Source organism: Myiozetetes cayanensis, unplaced genomic scaffold, assembly GCF_022539395.1.
Source record: "Myiozetetes cayanensis isolate MyiCay16 unplaced genomic scaffold, myiCay2020 scf33, whole genome shotgun sequence".
In the NCBI taxonomy this organism is placed as follows: domain Eukaryota; kingdom Metazoa; phylum Chordata; class Aves; order Passeriformes; family Tyrannidae; genus Myiozetetes; species Myiozetetes cayanensis.
In genome coordinates, this window is record NW_026087555.1 from 3,012,535 (window position 1) to 3,030,447 (window position 17,913).

Consider the following 17,913-nt stretch of genomic DNA (forward strand, 5'->3'; position numbering starts at 1 on the left):
CAATCTGAAGCAAGTGAAGGTGCTTACTTCTTCAAAATTTAACTAAAACAGCCTCCTCTGAGCTTTATAGATTTAAAGTCTCAGATGAGCTGGCAGGATCATAAAGAGACGATACAGATTTTTCAACTCATGCCTTAGCAGCAGGATGAAAAGGGGAAAACACAAACCAATTCCTAAGAAAAAACTATGAACCTGCAGCCACTAGAATGAAAAAAATTCCTGAAGGATGATTGAATCAAATTCCAGACAGCTCAGGGCACATGAAGGTACACAGACATGTCACCTGCGGTGGCACAGGGTCAAGAACAGCACTTCCTGAGGGTGGCAGCCCCTGGCAACAAGAAGCACTTCAGCCAGCCCATACGTGTCAGTGGCCCCTACCAATGAGAGACAGCTACAGCTACAGAGATTCATTTTGTCCCGCAGAGGTTTCCTTTCTGAGCAAGTCACCAAGGCAAGCGGAGAGTATGGAAGCTTTGTTTCATAAACCAGACAAGTTATTTATTCTGGAGCCTGTTGGGAGAGAGAGATATGACAAGAACGAGTGGCAGGCTTGCTTGTAGAGCTGAAGGCAGCAGTCAGGGAACACAACCACAACCAGAGGAGGGAAGAGAATCTTAAATCTATAAAAAACTTAAAAGCAATAATCCCAAGCAAAAGTGAAATCCAATAGCACAAACCTGTATATCACTTCACCTTCCTCTTCCAAGAAGATTTGAGACAGGAGGGGTTGAAAAAGTGGTTCCTGTGAAGCATGTGTATCTTTATGGGTGGCTTCCAGAGCCTACAGGAACCCATAATTCTTTACCTGCCTTTGGCAGGCATCCTGCAGAATGTTTTCTGTCTGACTGAAACATCCAGCGTCCAGCAGGTATAAGAAAAGAATGAGACAAAAAGCTATTTGCAAAGAGTTCAAAAAAGTAAGGAAAGTCATCAAGAACATAGAAGCCAGGGAGGGGGGCTTAGGAAACAGGAAAGATACCAGATCCCCTAAAGGATAGCATGACAAAGGTGTCTCTCTTTGTTAAGTCAAGGGCAGAAAGGAGCAGAGGAAAAGAAGAGCCATTTTCCCCTCTTTTCCTGTACAGAATTATAAACTTATTTGAAGAAAATGAACTGTGAGATGATGCATGTAAAAAATATATTGCTCTACCACAATTGGTGATGGAAGAGTTATGTTGTGTATTTAGGCACACATCCAGAAAAAGGTGACTGCCAGTTCACAGTTATGAATCGTGAATCTCAAGAGCAGGATAAGAGGCTACAATGTGCTTCACAGAACAAACCAGCAGCAATTACCAAAGAGAGAGCATCAAAACACAGCCAACTTCCAAGATGTCGATCAAAAGGTTTAAAGGGTGGCAAGACAAAGGAAAAGTCAAGAAGATAGGCACACCAAGGAAGGTCCATATAAATTTCAGACATCTCTGCACTGCTTTATTGTCTTCAGAAAATGATACTCACAGAACTACATCCTTTTAGGCTAGAAAAGACAACTACAGTCGTGAAAACATAGCTTTGGTAGCAAGAGAAGTGATTTAGTAAGCAAATGGTTTTTGCAAAGTAGATAGCAATACCAGATTAGCAAGCATCGAAAGATCAGGTCCACGATTCTGTTACAAGATCTGTTAAAACATGAATTATTTCTCTCCATACTTTCCTAAAACCAGACAGGTAACCATGACTACCTCTCTTAGCTTTCAACAAATCTTTTAAAGGTTCAACAGAGACTTTTGAATGGTTAAACAGTCATCTCCACCTGGGGAAAATTATTTTATTTCCAGCACTGAAAAGCCAAAGCAGACATTTCAAAACATATTCAGCTCCATGGAATTATTTGTCTCCACATACCCTGTTCATTGCTTTTCCTCAATACTTTTTATACACAGTTTCTCCTAACAAGGAGTTTTTCAAGGAGTGTCTTCATTATTCAACTCTTTTGTTCAGAAGACTAAACCAAGGAAACAATGGGGGAATAAAACCAAATAAGCAGCAGGAACTCACCTGGTTACAGAACTGACACTGTAGGCTCTGTCCAAGTTTCTAGCTCTCGTCATTCCCTGTTTTGTAAGAGGTCAGTGAGAAGCTGTCTTCCATCTGTCTTTTCCTTTGCCTTTTCCAGCTTTCTGACTCCAACTATCCCAAGTGGGGCAGATCAATAAGAAAACTTATTCAAAATGCTCCAAAAATCTTCACAAGAGCCTCAAGCTGGCAGATGCTTCCTCCCAGGTAACTTCTGCCCTACCTCCTCCTGTGTTTCTGGCTACTAGTCTGTTGTGGTTTAATCCCAGCTGGTAACTAAGCACTACACAGCTGCTCACTCACTCAACCCAGGTGGGGTGGAGGAGAGAACTGGGAGGGTAAGAGTGAGAAAACTTGTAGGTTGAGATAAAGTAAGTAAAGCAAAAGTTGCACACACAACCAAGGTAAAACAAGGAATTCATTCCCTGCACCCCATCCCCAGAACAGCAGGGTCTCATCACGCACAGCGGTGACTGAGGAAGACAAGTGCCATCGCTCCAAACGTTCCCTCCTTCCTTCTTTTTCCCTAGTTCTACATTCTGAGCATAAGACCATGTGGTATGGGATATCCCTTGGGGTCAGAATCAGCTGTCCCAGCTGTGTCTCCTCCCAATTCCTTGTGCTCCTGCAGCCTCCTTGCTGGTGGGGTGGGGTAAGAGGCAGAAAAGGCCTTGACTGTGTAAGCCCTGCTCAGCAGTAACAAAAGCATCCCTGGTCTATCAACACTGTTTCTAGCAAAAATCCAAAACATAGCCCCATACCAGTATTGTGAAAAAAAATTATCTCTCCCCCAGCCAAAACCACAACAGAGTCTCAGGTGCTATTCCAATCCACTCATCCTATTTAATAAAGTACAGCTGAGATACTCTGGGCCATCACATGAAGGTACACTTTTGCCTTGCCCACCTTGCCACAAACAAAAAGCTAGGTAACAGATAAAGAAAATATTGTGTATGCAGCATTTCAACAATATCATCAAAACAGAAAAACTTGACAACAGTTTTTACGAACTTACAGAAACTAGAATCCTGTTGGTCCTGCTTAATTTGGATTACCACTGAAAATTCTGAGGTACTGCAGAGAGTTCTAATTTTAATCTCCGCTTAGGAAAAACAGAGAGGCATAACAGCCCAAAACACAAAAGACAGTAACATTCAAAGCAGTCAGAACATAAAACGGTCTTTTCTTATTCCACATGTATTTCAAAGTTTGCCAAAACTTGCACAGGATCATCCAAACATGAAAACATCCAAATAGAAACACTCTTGAGACTTGCATGATGGATGAGCACTAATTAAAAGAAGTCACTACCTCACAGCTGCATTCCAGCAAAAGGAATGAAACTGGTTGGGAGTCAGTGTAGCAGGGGCTGAGCACAGAAAATCCAGAGACAGTGACTAAGCAGCAAAAAACATTCTTTCCCTTTTTGGTCATCTTTAAATTTTCTTTACTTTAAAGAGTTACATTTGTGCTATGACTGACTCATTATGAAAAAGATATGTTTAACTGAATCTAAAAAAATAAAATAGCTGTTCTTGGAATTCAAAAATACAAAAAAGTCACTAATCAAGTGCTCCTTAATCGGGACCTCGAACATTGTGGATTTTTTTCCCTTTAGCAGGGGAAGAAATGTGAATTTTAAAAGTGTATACTAAGCTGAGAGAAAGAGAGAGAAAGAAAGAAAGAGAGAGAAAGAAAGGAAAGAGAGAAAGAAAGGAAAGCGAGAAAGAAAGGAAAGAAAGAAAGGAGGAAAGGAGGAAAGAAAGGAAGTGGGATTGACTCATTCTCCAAAAAGGGCTATTACTCATTACAGTGACACAGACACTCATATGTCTGGCTGAACACACATTCATCTCTGCTGCTCAGCTTTCCCTCATGCTCCTGTGAGTGCTGCATGGTCCATTTTAGCCAGGCACAGGCACTGGAACTCCGGTCAAGCCCCAATCTCTCCAACTCCATAATCCCAGCACCTGACAGACACTTTCCAGCTGCAGTGGGACAGTCCTTCCCTCAACCCTCCCCAGAGCAAAAGCAGAAGTGTGGAGAAAGTTTAGCTCAGCATATATTCATTTCTAGTTGTTCCTCTTCAAGACTATATCTTTATCTGGTTTGTTAAGACTCTACTAAGAAGTGGACAAGACAAGGTTTTAATCAAATGTAAGCAGTAACAACAGGTTTTATTCAAAACTTCCAGTAAAGAGGACCCACTAGTTTTGGAATAAAGATACTTAAAAGTACTACAGCTTAAGTGAATATAAAAGATCAAAGAGAAGAAAATAAACCAAGCAGTAAAAAAAAATAAAAATTAAAAATATATATATATTTTAAGTTTGAAATAGACCCATACAGGGATACTGAAGTTCTCCAAACAATTAACAGCTACTAGATTTGGCAAAACAAGGTTCTCTTACAAAATTAAAAGCCTACTTCTGTTACATAAACTGTATAAAACTGCTCAATAGTTAAAGAGCATTCTGTACAATTTTGTCTTGAAATACACAAATCTGTAGCCTTCAAACTGCAGCAGTTAATCATTTTGTCCTCTTCATGGGTAAAAGAAGCTTTGCAATTGTTTTGGGGGAAAACAAAGAGGCAAAAATAGTCAGAATTAACAAATAAGCCACTATAAGAACAAATGCACAGCAAAATTCAGACCTCAGTTTAAACTAGCACGCTATGTTTACAATATATTCTACATTTCAGTTGTCATTTTCCCTCCCACTCCCACCTCCCCCCAGTTCAAATATTCCTAATTTCTTTATGGTCTAAATCTAATTAATTTCTAAACTTTCAAATACACCATACATACACTTAGCAAAAGACATACCTAGCATTCTTACAGCAGTATGGTCAGGACACAGTTTCAAAGATAGTACGTAGTTATTGAGATTAAGCCTCATGGAATTTTTTTTTACTTTTAAAGAGAACAGCAACCATCAATTGAGACAAACGTTTTTAAGAAGTACTGAGGAGAGCCTGCAAAGAGCAGGTTTCACCAACATCAGCTCTTAGCTCCAGAGGACACAGGGGAAAACATGGATGTAAGGAAGAAGGAGAACCTCAAGAGCACCAGCTACAGGAAGATCCTTCAGGAACTCGGTCCCACAGGCTGCGGTCCTGGGTCGGTCGTCCCTGTTGTACTAAGGCCAGCAAATCAACTCTGCCACAGCACGTTACAACATAAACTAACATCCTTTATACCAACAGTATGTCAGAGGGGTTTATTTATCTAGTTTTCTGAATCCAACAGTTGGTCACAGAAGTCAAGTATTTACGTCGCTCTTATTCAGCAGTTGCCAGTTCAGAGGGGAAAAAAAACAAAAAAATGTCTGTGTGTCTGACTCATATGTCTTTCAAGTACATGCAAGGCTCAACTGCTTCCAAAATGCAGGAGTTTGGGGCCTTTTAAGACACTGAAGAGATAGGATTATGAGGAGAGCCCATCTGAGTAAGTACTTTATCCAGCCACTGGAGGGGACCATGAAGATGTATCTCTATCCAGCATGGAGTGCTCGTTACATCCTGGCGATGATACTCAGCTCCCCAACCCTGGAAACAGAATCATAAGTGGGGAAAGAAAAAAAAAATCACCTTATTTTATAATATTAAATACGTGAGAAGCATACTTCTTTCTTAACAAATTAGTTCTCAAGAGTCACTATCAGCAGGGTAGCATAACACCCTTGACGAACCAAATTTTAACACATTTCAAGAAACAAACCAGAAGCTAAAAAAAATAATAAATGTGGTGAAAGTATCATTTTGAGATCTCTTGATCTCTTGGAATGGAAGTCTTTAAAATCTTAAAGACATAACCTGTGGCAGTGCAAAATTTCACCATAGATCACTGCCAGTTGCCTCAGGTACTAGTAAAGATCCTGAAGAGGAGAGTAATAAAGTCTTCTCTGCCAAGACCAAAACCAGAACAAATTGAGGGAAAACAAATTAAAAGATGAGGTCTAAGAGTGATGTGAAAGTAGGGGTGAGGCATCTGTCTGACGAGAACCAAAGTGTCATTCTCTGGATGGACATAGTAAATTGAGCACTGAAGTCAGAAACACTCCTTGGAGAAAGAGGGCATAGTCATTGCCCATGTGATCTCAAGTTAAGAAAAGATAGGTCTTATTTCAGCTCATACCTGATTCAGTTACAGCAATTACCAAAGATATAAAGAGATATTTAAACAACATTCAAAACAGGGGCAGGTCTGGAGACAAGATTATGACATCTGCAGGTGCAATTTGTTCTGCTCTGTATTAACCCCTAATGAAGGAATTGATTACCCAGTTCCCAACACAGGTGGCGGCAGCTCTGAACACCATGTAGTGCAATACCCAATACACAGGAGGTCCTGTTTGTCTGCTCAGGCAGCACCGCCATACAGCTCTGTGGGATGCAGAGCTATAAATAACCTATTCCATTTTGGGAATCAGATGTGTCTTAACACATCTGAAAGTTTCCATCCTCCTATCATGAAGAGCGCTTCAGCATATTACCACCTTAATTCGATTACTCCCATATGTATGACCAGCCCTTTTATATCAGTGCCTATGCTGACACTCACAACATCAGCCACATTACAAATCTTGACCTTGCATGCCCTCCTAGAATAGAAAGGTTATTATTCCAAATAATTACTGCAGCTCCCAATTTGGGAGCAGCTGGTCAATATTTAAAGGGCTTATGTGAAAGAAACACCTTCTTCAAGTCACCTTGAGCTTTCAAAGTATGTGTGTCAGATGGATTTCTGTTCACAAATACAACTTCATTTTTCTAAGATCTGTCTCACACTTAATGAGCATTCCATACTTAAAATTCAACAGCTATTAATGGGTTCATGGAGGGAGTTACTGGACCATTCAAAGTCACCACATTATGAAACAATAATTTATTCTGCTTATGAAATAATCTCAAGCAAATTTTCACATACCTTTACAAAACTCATACGGAGAGTGCACATCTTAGTAAGCTCATACACTGTCTCAAAGCCGTGGTTCACAGACTGAGCCAAAAGCTGAGCAAACTCTTGATTATTGAAAATCTTCAAACTGCAGCCACTGGGGATTTTGCAGACTGTGGTGGGATGGAACCCATGATGGTAGTTGCAGTTCCGACTTTGCACAAAAATGCTACTGTCACTGAGACATTCAGCATACACTTCCCCACCGACATAATAGAGATGGACACCTGGGAGGAGAAGGTTGTTTAGATAAATTCACACTGTGCATCTGTTTTTCATGCTTTTTCTCCACAGAGATTGGGGTTTCTGCTCAAAGAGATGAACATTAACTGCATATCAAACATTACCTGCCTTTAAACTTGACTTTTACTCTTCTATTTCATCAGCAGGAGATTTGAAAGGAGGGTATCTTATATATGTATATAAAATAGAATATACAACATGTTGTATATTCAACAACAATAAACTAGCAAGCACTGTAGTTCTGATGAACTACACTGGATACACTACCTTGGATGGTTTGAAATTTTTCTCATCATATTTATGTAAAACAATAATTGGGAATGTGAGCTAAGAGAGCAGAAACCAAATTATTGCATAGCGTGTAGTTACTAAAGCAGCCCCAAGCTGGATTCTCTGGAAAAGTCTTGAATGGTAATTTGGGTAGCAGGAATTTTGTCAGCTACCTTTAATTCCAGAAAGCTAGGGGGGAAAAAAGAAAATGGCCTCAGACATATCTGCCAAACGGTACACACCAATTTTACAGTCCTTTCCCCTCCTACTGCCTGCTCCCTCACCTGTTATCAATGGCAGCAAAGCCCCAGAAAAGCACCATACAGAGAACCTTTGTGTCACTAGGAGTCAATGCCAAAGTCTTTGAGAAAGCAAGAAAATTCACCTTTCTGTGTTTAAAAACGGTTTGTTTGCTATTTAAACCTTTCACCTCCCACAATGTCACAAATCACAGAGCTGAACACACAGAATTAAAACACTCAACTGCACTCCAGTAAGAAAGCCTTGACTGTACTCTGCCATGGAAGATTTTGCTGTTGATTATATGTGTACCTGTGTGGGTACACATATACTCCCACCTGATCGGCAAAAAACATTTATGGTTATGTCTTCAAGTTTGGGATTTACTCCTCCTTCCTCAAAGACAAACAGCTCTGCATCGTCATCACTTGCACACATTGACTCATTCAACAGCATCCTTGTCTCCCACATGCCCTGCTGCAGTACATACACAGTTAAGTGCTTCAGCAGAACTCTGCTTGCAGCTGGGTTACTTTTAACGTGAAAAAAAATGAATGAGGTGTTAAATAAATACCCTGATACTTGGTAAGATGGATGGGGAGGAAAAGAAGGAAGAAGTATTAGCACTTGAGTGGCAGAGCACAAGTGTGGTGCACTGCTGAGAGCTGCACCAGTTCCCATGTAGAGAAGAGCTCTACACACCGAGAGCTCAGACTCAAGGAAAGGACTCGACTGTTCTCTTCAGTTTCAATTCCTTCCTCCTCTGAGGAAGAGGAAGATACTTCATGAATTGGCACTTACAACATCCAACCCACTGTTTGTTCATGCTGAACCCTAAACTGTCTCAGAAAATTTCGAGTTTACTAATAATGTAAATACCTAAAAAAATTGCCTGGCAGTAATGGCCCCTTGCAGGGGGCAATTTCAGTTTTGCCTGTCATTTGCATTACAGGTGAGTTCCCAGAAAAGAGGACTGCATTAGTCAGGCACGAACCAGAAGCTTTTCTCTTTTGAAAGACACTGTCACAACCATAGAAGGGAAGCACAAAATTCTCACTGAAAGAATCACCAGCCTGTGAAAAATGCATTTGGAATAAACTGTTCTAGGAGGTTGTCTCCCAAAATATGTTAGGGTAGCTAATTTATGTTGGAGCTAAGGGTAGCTAAAAAGTTTGGTGACAAGAACCACAGTTTGCACTTCCATATACACCAATAATCAAGACAAAGCAAGATATTTCATTAGACAAACTGCCTTACCCTCTCTTTGTAAATTAAGATTTTGATAGCCTTCAGGCAATTATAAAATTGATTAAGGGTAAAAGCTTCCTGTAATTACACACCAGGTAAGAACAATACTTTGTTTATAAGGCTAGGCCAAGAAAATTATATGTTTACTGACACAACCACTCATCCCACATACTAGGGGAGACCAGCTTGCTCTGGAGGCAAGTGGCCCAGGTTGTCCTGACCAGGGGAAATGCCCCCCACCCTACTCCAAAATGGATGCAAAGATCCAAACCTCACCTTTGCCAATATGCCGCCTGGTATTCTCAATAGTGGAGTTGCGGTTAACGTTGGAGAGCAGCCCCAGGCAAAACCTGTTCTTGTTGTTGGAAGGATCAGTGAAGCCATCTACCAGGATACTAGTTGAAGAAGCGTGAAACGCCTCCCCGACGCGGTTGTTCAGCTCATAGTAGACAATGGAGCACCAGTGCTTCGGCTCTTCATAAGCAACTGCCTGGACATCTGTACAGCAACAATGGAAAGGTTACAGTCTAACAGTGCTGGAATACAGGTTTGAGGTGTAAAGAGTCATAACCCTGCAGATTTTGGCTGAAGATCACTGATGCAGCTATATGACGGCTCCTCTCTCTTCAGTCATTTTGAACTTTTCATAGCCACAAACATAAGAGTAGAATAATTTCAACTCCACTGAAAAGGGACTAAGGCTGGTACTAGATATGAGCAGAAAAGTGCAGGAACCTCCTGGGCACATACCAAGCAGTGCCCCACTATCCCTGCCCCATCTTCTTACAACATGCTATGGTACAAGTCCACACAGCAGAGAAATGCTGCAACTTACAGCTCAGCTTTCTTTCCAGTTTAGTAGATGAACTTATACTTCATTTTACTCTACTAACAAATGAAAGGTCACCTCTTTGCTTACTGCAAAGCTGTATTGTAACACGGAGAAACAGCATCACACAGTGCACCAAACACCATTTCTAACTTTGGGGACAAGGCAGTTAAATATACAGTCAATTTTTCAGCACTCAGAGTGTGCCCAAATCCTCCTCCTGGGCTTTTGGGGGGAATGGTAGGAGACTTCAAAAATGTAAGAGAGGTTGGTATTTGTCTGCAGAACATACATAAAGCACATCTGCAATATGAACAGATACTGCTTGGGATTGGAGGCTGAACAGGGAATAACACACAGGAGCCTGGCAGTTACACTGGGCTGGAGAGCAGATGAAATGGAGGAAGATATTATTTAATGATGACCTTTCATTCATTAACTGCTACCATGAATGCAAAATCTCAACTGTTCATGACCAAAAGATTTACTTGTTGAATTACAGCAAGGATTCCTTAGAATGGGGTTTTTCAGACACTAGGAACAAGAAGCTCCTCCTCAGTAGCTCCTAACTGAAGCTGGGAATTGTGCAGGAAATTCCTGGTTCACTTTACATGAAGGTCTTGAAGCAACACTTGTGACTATGCATGGGGAACAATTTCTACAGATGATACCAATGGTCTTTACCAAAAAGTTTCCCAGTGGGTGTCCAACAATAGCATGGGCTTCTTCAGAAATCTCCACATCCTTTAAGGTGCCAAATACAGCTACAAATTAGAGAAATGCCTCCAAATAAAATGATGCTAGCTAAGGGATGTGGTTTCTTTATGTGGTTTCTTTTGAATGAAGGATACTATTTCACTACTAAGCCTAGCAAAGTTGGACCTGCTGCTAAGATACCAACTTTGCAGATACGAACTACAGGTAAAAGTCCTAAAATGAAAATAAGACTGGTGTTGGGGGAAAACTTGTTCTTCTGGCCAGAGGTTTCCTTCTACTAGCTCCAAGTTTTTACAAAAGTCAGCCAATTAAAATCAGTGTTCACAGATCACACCTTTGTGAGTTTCTGTTACATGCAAAACAAAAAAACAGAAGTCCCCCCAAAAAATCAGCAGTACATCATAGATACAAAAGGTGGCAAAAAAATCAAAACATCCTACATCACCGTGCAAAACTTCTGAGCACAGTGTTTACTGTTAATAACTTGCTTGAAATGCTGGTTTTAAGCTTATCTTTCTCAACACTCTGGCACTTTCTATCCCTTCACATCACTGTAAAAAAAAAAATTTTTTTTTAAAAAAACCCCAACACAATAAAAAAGAATAAAAATCAGCCATACATTATTAGTAAGAGGTTACTACACTTTTAATTCCCATAAAGATGCCAGCGATTATCAAAGCTGCAGCTTTGCCCCAGTTCTCAAAGTCAGGAAGAAATCTTGCCAGCTGGCCATTCTTACAGAATTAATGATATCTCTCTCACACAGATTTCATACTGACTTCCTCACATTTGCTGTAAGTCATGCAGAGCAGGTGCGTTTAGTCTCTCTATTCCCAGCATGGGCTAACAATGGAAATTACCCAATTTCATTGACAGGATGCAGCTTGTTAAATCAAATCTCTTAAGACTAACAAATCACCATAAAGAACATGCTCCTAAAAGGTTTGCAGCAAAAACTGGTACAGTAAGTTCACAGTAAAAACTCTTCTTTCACTACCTGCAGCAGATTTTTTTTAGAGTACTACAATCACAGCATGCATATATGAATAATAAACACAAGAAGGCATAAAAAAGACTTTTTTTTTCATGAAAGGACAGGGATGAAAAGCCATTGTACTAAACTACTAGGAGGGGATAATCCTAACAGACACAATTTTTATTTTGAAATGGCTGAATGCTGAAAAGCAAGAAGAAAAACATAAACCCTTTTCTCTTTATCAACTCTCATGTAATAGAGGAATTTTATGGTACTTATGCACTTTGAGAGAGGGACATATGCAAAGGTTTGCAGTTAGACCCAAAATTCCTGAAAAACTGTTCATACACACACAGAGTGTACTGGATCAGCAAAAAAGTGGAAATGCTACAGATGGGGTTTATCACATGCAAAGCTCATTCCAAGCAGAGAGTAAACAGGTTAACACAAAAGCTATCCAAACTGTTTTAAGAGGGCAAATATACTTCCTGAAACCGGACATAAAGAGGAGCAGCAAAATAAGCACCAAAAAAAAAAAAAAAAAGGAACAAAAAAATCCAAAACACAAGAGTTAAATTGTTCATATGCTTGTGATCTCGACAATCATTCTGGCATAGCATCCCGCTTGCTGCACTTTCTTGGCATGGGCCACAACTGTGTAAGCTCATGTATTCTCTAAAGGGGCCATTTCTCACAATGTGATGAATGCACTAAATCCTTTACTCAGCAGTCACGGCTGGCTGTGAAGGCTTTAAAAAGCAATGGGTAAAAAGATGTCTTTGTCACAGTACATAAAGCAACAGGGTTTTTTTTAAGTACAGATTTTTAAAGTCTGTAGCAATACCACACCGCAGGCAGACAACTCCGTGTTCTGAACCGAGAGTTATCACTGCATGACTCAAAGAAGAAAGTAAAATGGGAAGAGAGAGTAGAACAAAAAATACGAAAAAATTCAGACGCCCTTATTAAAAGCAGAGCATACTCTTTAAGGACTGAAGTTTAGAATTCGGGACAAAACCATAACAAAAAAGCACAACTTTATAAGATGTACTGTCTCAGAGGAAAAAATACAGATATTTCAGTTGTCCATGTAACATGTCCCTGGGCATTTACATAACTGACAGTATTAGTATCCATCCGCTGATCAAGTCTCTGCATGGAGAGCTATACTTGACTATATCTACTGTCATCCACAATTCAGTGGGCTTTATATAGCATCAACTGCACTGTTCCAATAAATCAGTGTAATCATAGAATACATAGAAAGAATAGAAAATATAAAATTACTTTACCCATTAAGTTGGTTGGAAGTAAGAAAGTAATAAATCCCACACATTTTACATTTTTAAAGAGTCATGGGATAGCTTCCTGCCGTAAATAAATATTTACATTTATGAATAATCTCCAGCTTCATTATTTCATCCCTTACAACAACATAAAAAATATTACTGGGTTTTTTCTTTTCTACAGATACAAATTTCCATAAACAACATCCATCCAAAATTACAACTCAGTTACCACTAATAAGCTCTGAAAGTTCTTTACTCTTAAGAAGTGAAGCAGAAAACAAGAAGGGAGAAGTGTTTTTACCTCCTCTGTGTATGTCAGGAGGAACTGCAGGTGCCATCATGTTGGTATCCATTGGCTGGGAGGTATCGTGTGTCATCTGATCTTCCGGCGGCAGGTAAGCAGGAGGGGGAGTATCAGCTAAATATAGAAAAGGCAGAGATACACGAGTCCTTTCCTCTCTTCAAAGAATATCTACATATCCATATAAACAGTTTTAGCCTGGAAATGCTTCCAGCCTGAATCAGCTATAAACTTCCACCCACCAGAAATCTGAAAAAGCAATCAGGGACCTTGAATCAGGAAAGCAAGGAATTACTGTGCATTTTAATCACAACTGTGGTAAAAACAAGTCACTTCAGCCCCACATAAAGCCACAAAAGAAAGCTCAGCTGTGTTTCCAGCCCACGATTTTACAGGTTGAAAGTGCCATGCACACATTAAGGCACAAAGAGGTCTCAGGACCCAGCTACAAGTAGATATCAGTTATGGTAAATGTGAACAGAAGTTGGAGCAGAAAACTTTCAGTGTGAACTTACTCTGTTTCCAACACAATTCTACCAGCAAAGTATGCAAACATCCCAGATATATCCAGGAACTTATCATTGTCAGTGCACTGTATTACCTCTGGAGCCCCTGGTGGTCTAGTGGTAAGGGCGCGGCACTGTCACCACCGAGGCCCGGGTTTGATTCCCGGTCAGGGCCACTCCTGGGCAGATGGAGCTCGTTAGCCCTTAAAAAGGCAACCCATCTACATCCTAAGGACCTCGCTGCCACCGTCCAAGCTCGCTTGGCCCCGGCAGATGAACCTTAGGATTAAAGGGTGGGCTCAGTTCCGCGCACACTGTGTCTCACCTAAAAAATCCAATGCGCAGGCTGGAAGGTGTAAAGACCTTCCCCGGATCTTCGCTCGCGAAGACTGGCCATTATTATTATTACTATTATTATTATTACCTCTGTTTCCCTGGACTGGGAACAGTAGAAAGTGTTCAGGAACCCAAATTCTACAGAAGTAGCTGCCTGGGTCTGGGATTTATCGGTCACTGTCTCTGTATGGTCCCATTCAGAATTGCATCACTAGCACAAACCCAGCCCATGTACAATGACTGGACTCACTAACATACTGCTTTCAGCCCTGTTTGAAGCATTCCAGCCAGGTACTCAACACTGCCCTTCAGCTGCCTATCCCACTTCTGGGAAAGCTTCCAAAAACGTTTCTTAGAAGCTACAAGAAGCTGCCAATGTCACCATTTCCCAATACACATGGGGACTCTCTCCTCCAAATCAACTGCAGAGAGGTACATGCAAGAGAGAGAAATCCTTGTTTTCGCTGCAGAAGCTGAGCTTAGGTTACCGCTGTGCTATCTGGTGAACACGGCTGCTGCTCATCCCACATTTACTTCCATTACTGAGAGTATGGATTGCAAACCACCATAGCAAATAATCACAGGGGCCTCCAAAACTCCTAAAATCAAATTAGCATTAACGAAAGGCAGGAGAATGCTTTGTAAGTTTTGGGCTTTTTTTGTGGAGCAGTGGTTTTCTTCTTTTTTTTTTTTTTTTAATGTATTTTTTAAGAAAAGAAATGTTCATGAAATTTATGAACTACTTATTGTTTAGCAGGTATTTTGTTGAGAGCTTTACATCTAATACTGGCGGGTACCTTGTTAATTCTCTTATCTTAATACCCTCAGTTGGATAAGAAAACAGCAGAGAAAGACAGATGACAACAGGGCTGCATTAAAAGCTTAACAGACTGCACTTGATTTTGAGTGTTTGTGTGTGTGCAAACATAATGTGAGTGATGCAACAGATTCTAAGGCCACAGGCAGCAAATTAGCCAGTATCTAGAAAGTTTTCAAGATCTCTGGATAACTGCTTTCTTTTTTTCTTTTTTTTTTTTTTTTTTTTTTTTTTGTATTTTTTTATATTTTCCAAAAGTCAGCCCCTTTCCCCATTAGTGCAAGGTGGCTGTATATGTATCTGCCCTTGACAGACATCAAGGACATCAGTATCCTGACCTCTCCTCTAATTCAATTTCCTCACTGCAGCTGCTGATGTTATGGACATGTGGACAGAACAGACCCTCAAAGATCAAGTGAGCTTCCACAAGCCAGCATTCAGGAAGACCTTGTTAGGTCTTTATCTCTGCTGGAAGAGCCCCAACCACAGCAATCATATTAAAAAAAAAAAAAAAAAAAGACAGCTGTCTTCATGGCAACTTCTCACATTTTTTTAGAATATAAACTCTCTTTCCTTCCTTTCAGCCTCTGTAAATTCAGTAGTCTTTACCCAGAAGAGGAAAATTTGAAAGAGAAGCAACTATCAACATCAGAAATCCATGGAAGTTAATTTCATGTAATAGGAAACAGATTTTCAGAAGTCTGCTGCTTTGTTTACACATGCCCTCCCTCAGCCCCTGAAGAAAACAGGCAAACAACTTCAGTAAGCATTTGTACTGAGTCCTTCTCCCAGCACTTAAATCAAGAAATCTGCCACAGACTGCTTCTGCAGTAGTTTTATCAACCCCCACGTAAAGATGAAAAAAAGACAATTTAACAGAATTTTCTACAGACACCAGTCAGCAAAGAAAGCTTGTTATTTCTCTGACTTTTAGCTAGCAAAACAGCTGAAGATTTCTTTCAAGGGCCTGTTTTTCAGCTGAAGTATATTTGCATCTTGAAATTACATCACCGTGTGAAGAAATTGTTATCAAGTAGCAATAACATGATCACCTTGGGAAATACCATTTTTCTGCAGAACTAAAGCTTTGTGCTGAAGGTATGATGATCTCTTCCTTAAGCAAGAGAGATCTCTAGCACACTTCTGGTGCAATGAACACAGTAAGCTTTGTGGGCTAAACTGCTAAACTGGTCTCCGAAACATTTTGAATACCCCCCACCACCGCACAAGTTTTACTGTAGTGGTTTAACTGTGCTTGAAACAGGCTTAATATTAAAACCTTCAATATTATTACCAGACAAAGAGATTATACAGTCTTTATTACCTTACATCTCTCAGCTTGCTATTGAACACGAGAGTTAGCTGGTAATTTGGTATTAACAGGCAAAAAAAATGTGATACCAGTAATGTCCAACCACCTTCTCCCTTCTGAAGGGGAACCCAAGTTGACTGTACCTGGCATCTGGAAAGGACTTCCCGAGTCTGAGCTGGCTGGAGAATGCGGATAGGTGCTACTGCTGCTTCCAGGAGAGTTTGGATAGCTGCTGTTGGGCGAGTGGGGAAAGGGGTGGCTATTGGGTTGCTGAAAAGAGTCTGGGAAAGTAGCGTTGTGCGGCATGTGGGGCTCGTTTTGTCCCAGGTTGCGGAATTGCGCCAAGAGGCTGTGCTGGGGGTTGTACTCGCTGTGCCTTGGAACCAGCACTGGAGGAAGGACTGGAAAGGGAAAAAGGGAGAAAAGCCAGAGTGTTAGAGACTCAGTTCTGAAGGCTATATAGGAAAAAAATCCCACATTCTTCCTCCCCTACGGCATATTCACAAACAAGGTAGTCAAATCTAGGGGCACATGTCTAAGCAAGAGATCTTCCCTGCATCTGTTTACCTCAGAGCTCAAATTCATAGCGATCGTGCTGGATACCTGGTCTGCCAGAGGGGAGCTTGTTTGCACAGAGGGCCAGCAAAGAAGAGCCAAGAACAAACCACAGTTCTGTGTTCCAGTTTTACTCGCACAAAGAAGTGCTGGGAAGTGAGCACGTTACGGGGCTGACACGATCCCGCTGATCACGTAATGACCCGTAACCCAAACCCTTGTTAATAAGAACAGGTATTTTTTTTCTCAACACAATACTAACAGACCTTGAACTCAGTCTGGTCCCAACAGCTGTAATTTTATTTTTAACCTGGACTATGTTCTTACAAGTCACTATTAAAACGGTTATTAACTCTTCAAGTCAGTTTACAAAATGTGCAATTTAGACAAAATTATGTAGTTCAGAAAAACCAACTGAGCAGCAATTGAGCTGCAACTGTATGCTACTGCGGGATCAGAGAAACATCAAAAACTACCAGTCTCACCACACTTCAGAAGCCTTCTCACCAGCAGAGAAACAAAGGTCTCTTTTAAACTGGGAATATGAACATGATGCCAGATACACTAAGATAAAAGAATCAACTCTTTTTCCAGTGCCTCAGCTTCTATCTTTGAGTGCCTCACAGCAAAGTCCAAGCTAACTGAAGGATTAAAAGCTAGTCTTTATTTATAGAGATTTCTGGGAGATGGGGAGAAGAGGAGAGGCAAGGGCTGGGAGAGGGAGATCCATGCACAAAGTAGTGGAGGAGAAATAAAAAAGCTATTCCTCTTCACATCTTCCCCCTTTGGTACCTCTGTTTCCCAACTCCTTGGCTGAGCAGGACTGGAAGAAATCCTCCCTGGATAGCCAGCCTTCAAGTGGGGATGCCAAAAAAACCAACAAAAACCAGGAAAAGCAAGCCAAAGGTACCATCTTCTCTCCCTGAGACTCCTGCCATGGCCCCAACACCTGGGCATACAGAAGAGGAACAAGAGCACTTATACACAACAAGCCTATACAGACATAACTATCAATCAGATTAAGAAAGGTGTTCTGGAGACAACTGCTTCATTAAAAGGCTGAATTACAAACTAAATTGCAAACTAAAAAAGAAAAAAACCAACAAAACCACAACAAAACAAAAACACATTAAAAACCCCCACCAAAACCAAAAAACCAACCAAACAAAACACACACACACACACAAGCAAAAAAAAAAACCCACCAAACAAACAAACAAACAAAAACCAAACACACAATACCCCCCCAAAAAAAATTTTCTTGTCAAGAGAAATAGGTTCTTCCACGACAC

The 17,913-nt window shown here is 40.6% G+C and overlaps 1 protein-coding gene across 4 annotated transcripts in view; it reads right to left on the reverse strand.

The window, feature by feature from the left end:
• Window positions 1–4,167: 4,167 nt before the first annotated feature.
• SMAD1 (SMAD family member 1) overlaps window positions 4,168–17,913 on the reverse strand; it is a 47,245-nt gene continuing 33,499 nt past the window's right edge. For 3 of the 4 annotated variants that reach the window (XM_050327344.1, XM_050327345.1, XM_050327343.1), the window contains exons 3-7: window positions 16,210–16,467; window positions 13,096–13,212; window positions 9,260–9,481; window positions 6,953–7,209; window positions 4,168–5,571 (exon numbers count right to left, since the gene is read on the reverse strand). In XM_050327344.1, coding sequence (XP_050183301.1) covers window positions 5,428–5,571; window positions 6,953–7,209; window positions 9,260–9,481; window positions 13,096–13,212; window positions 16,210–16,467 — 998 coding nt within the window. In that variant the 3' untranslated portion in view covers window positions 4,168–5,427. Of the gene's footprint in view, window positions 5,572–6,952; window positions 7,210–9,259; window positions 9,482–13,095; window positions 13,213–16,209; window positions 16,468–17,413; window positions 17,614–17,913 lie in introns of those variants that run through there. The other variant, XM_050327346.1, reaches the window with a different exon arrangement.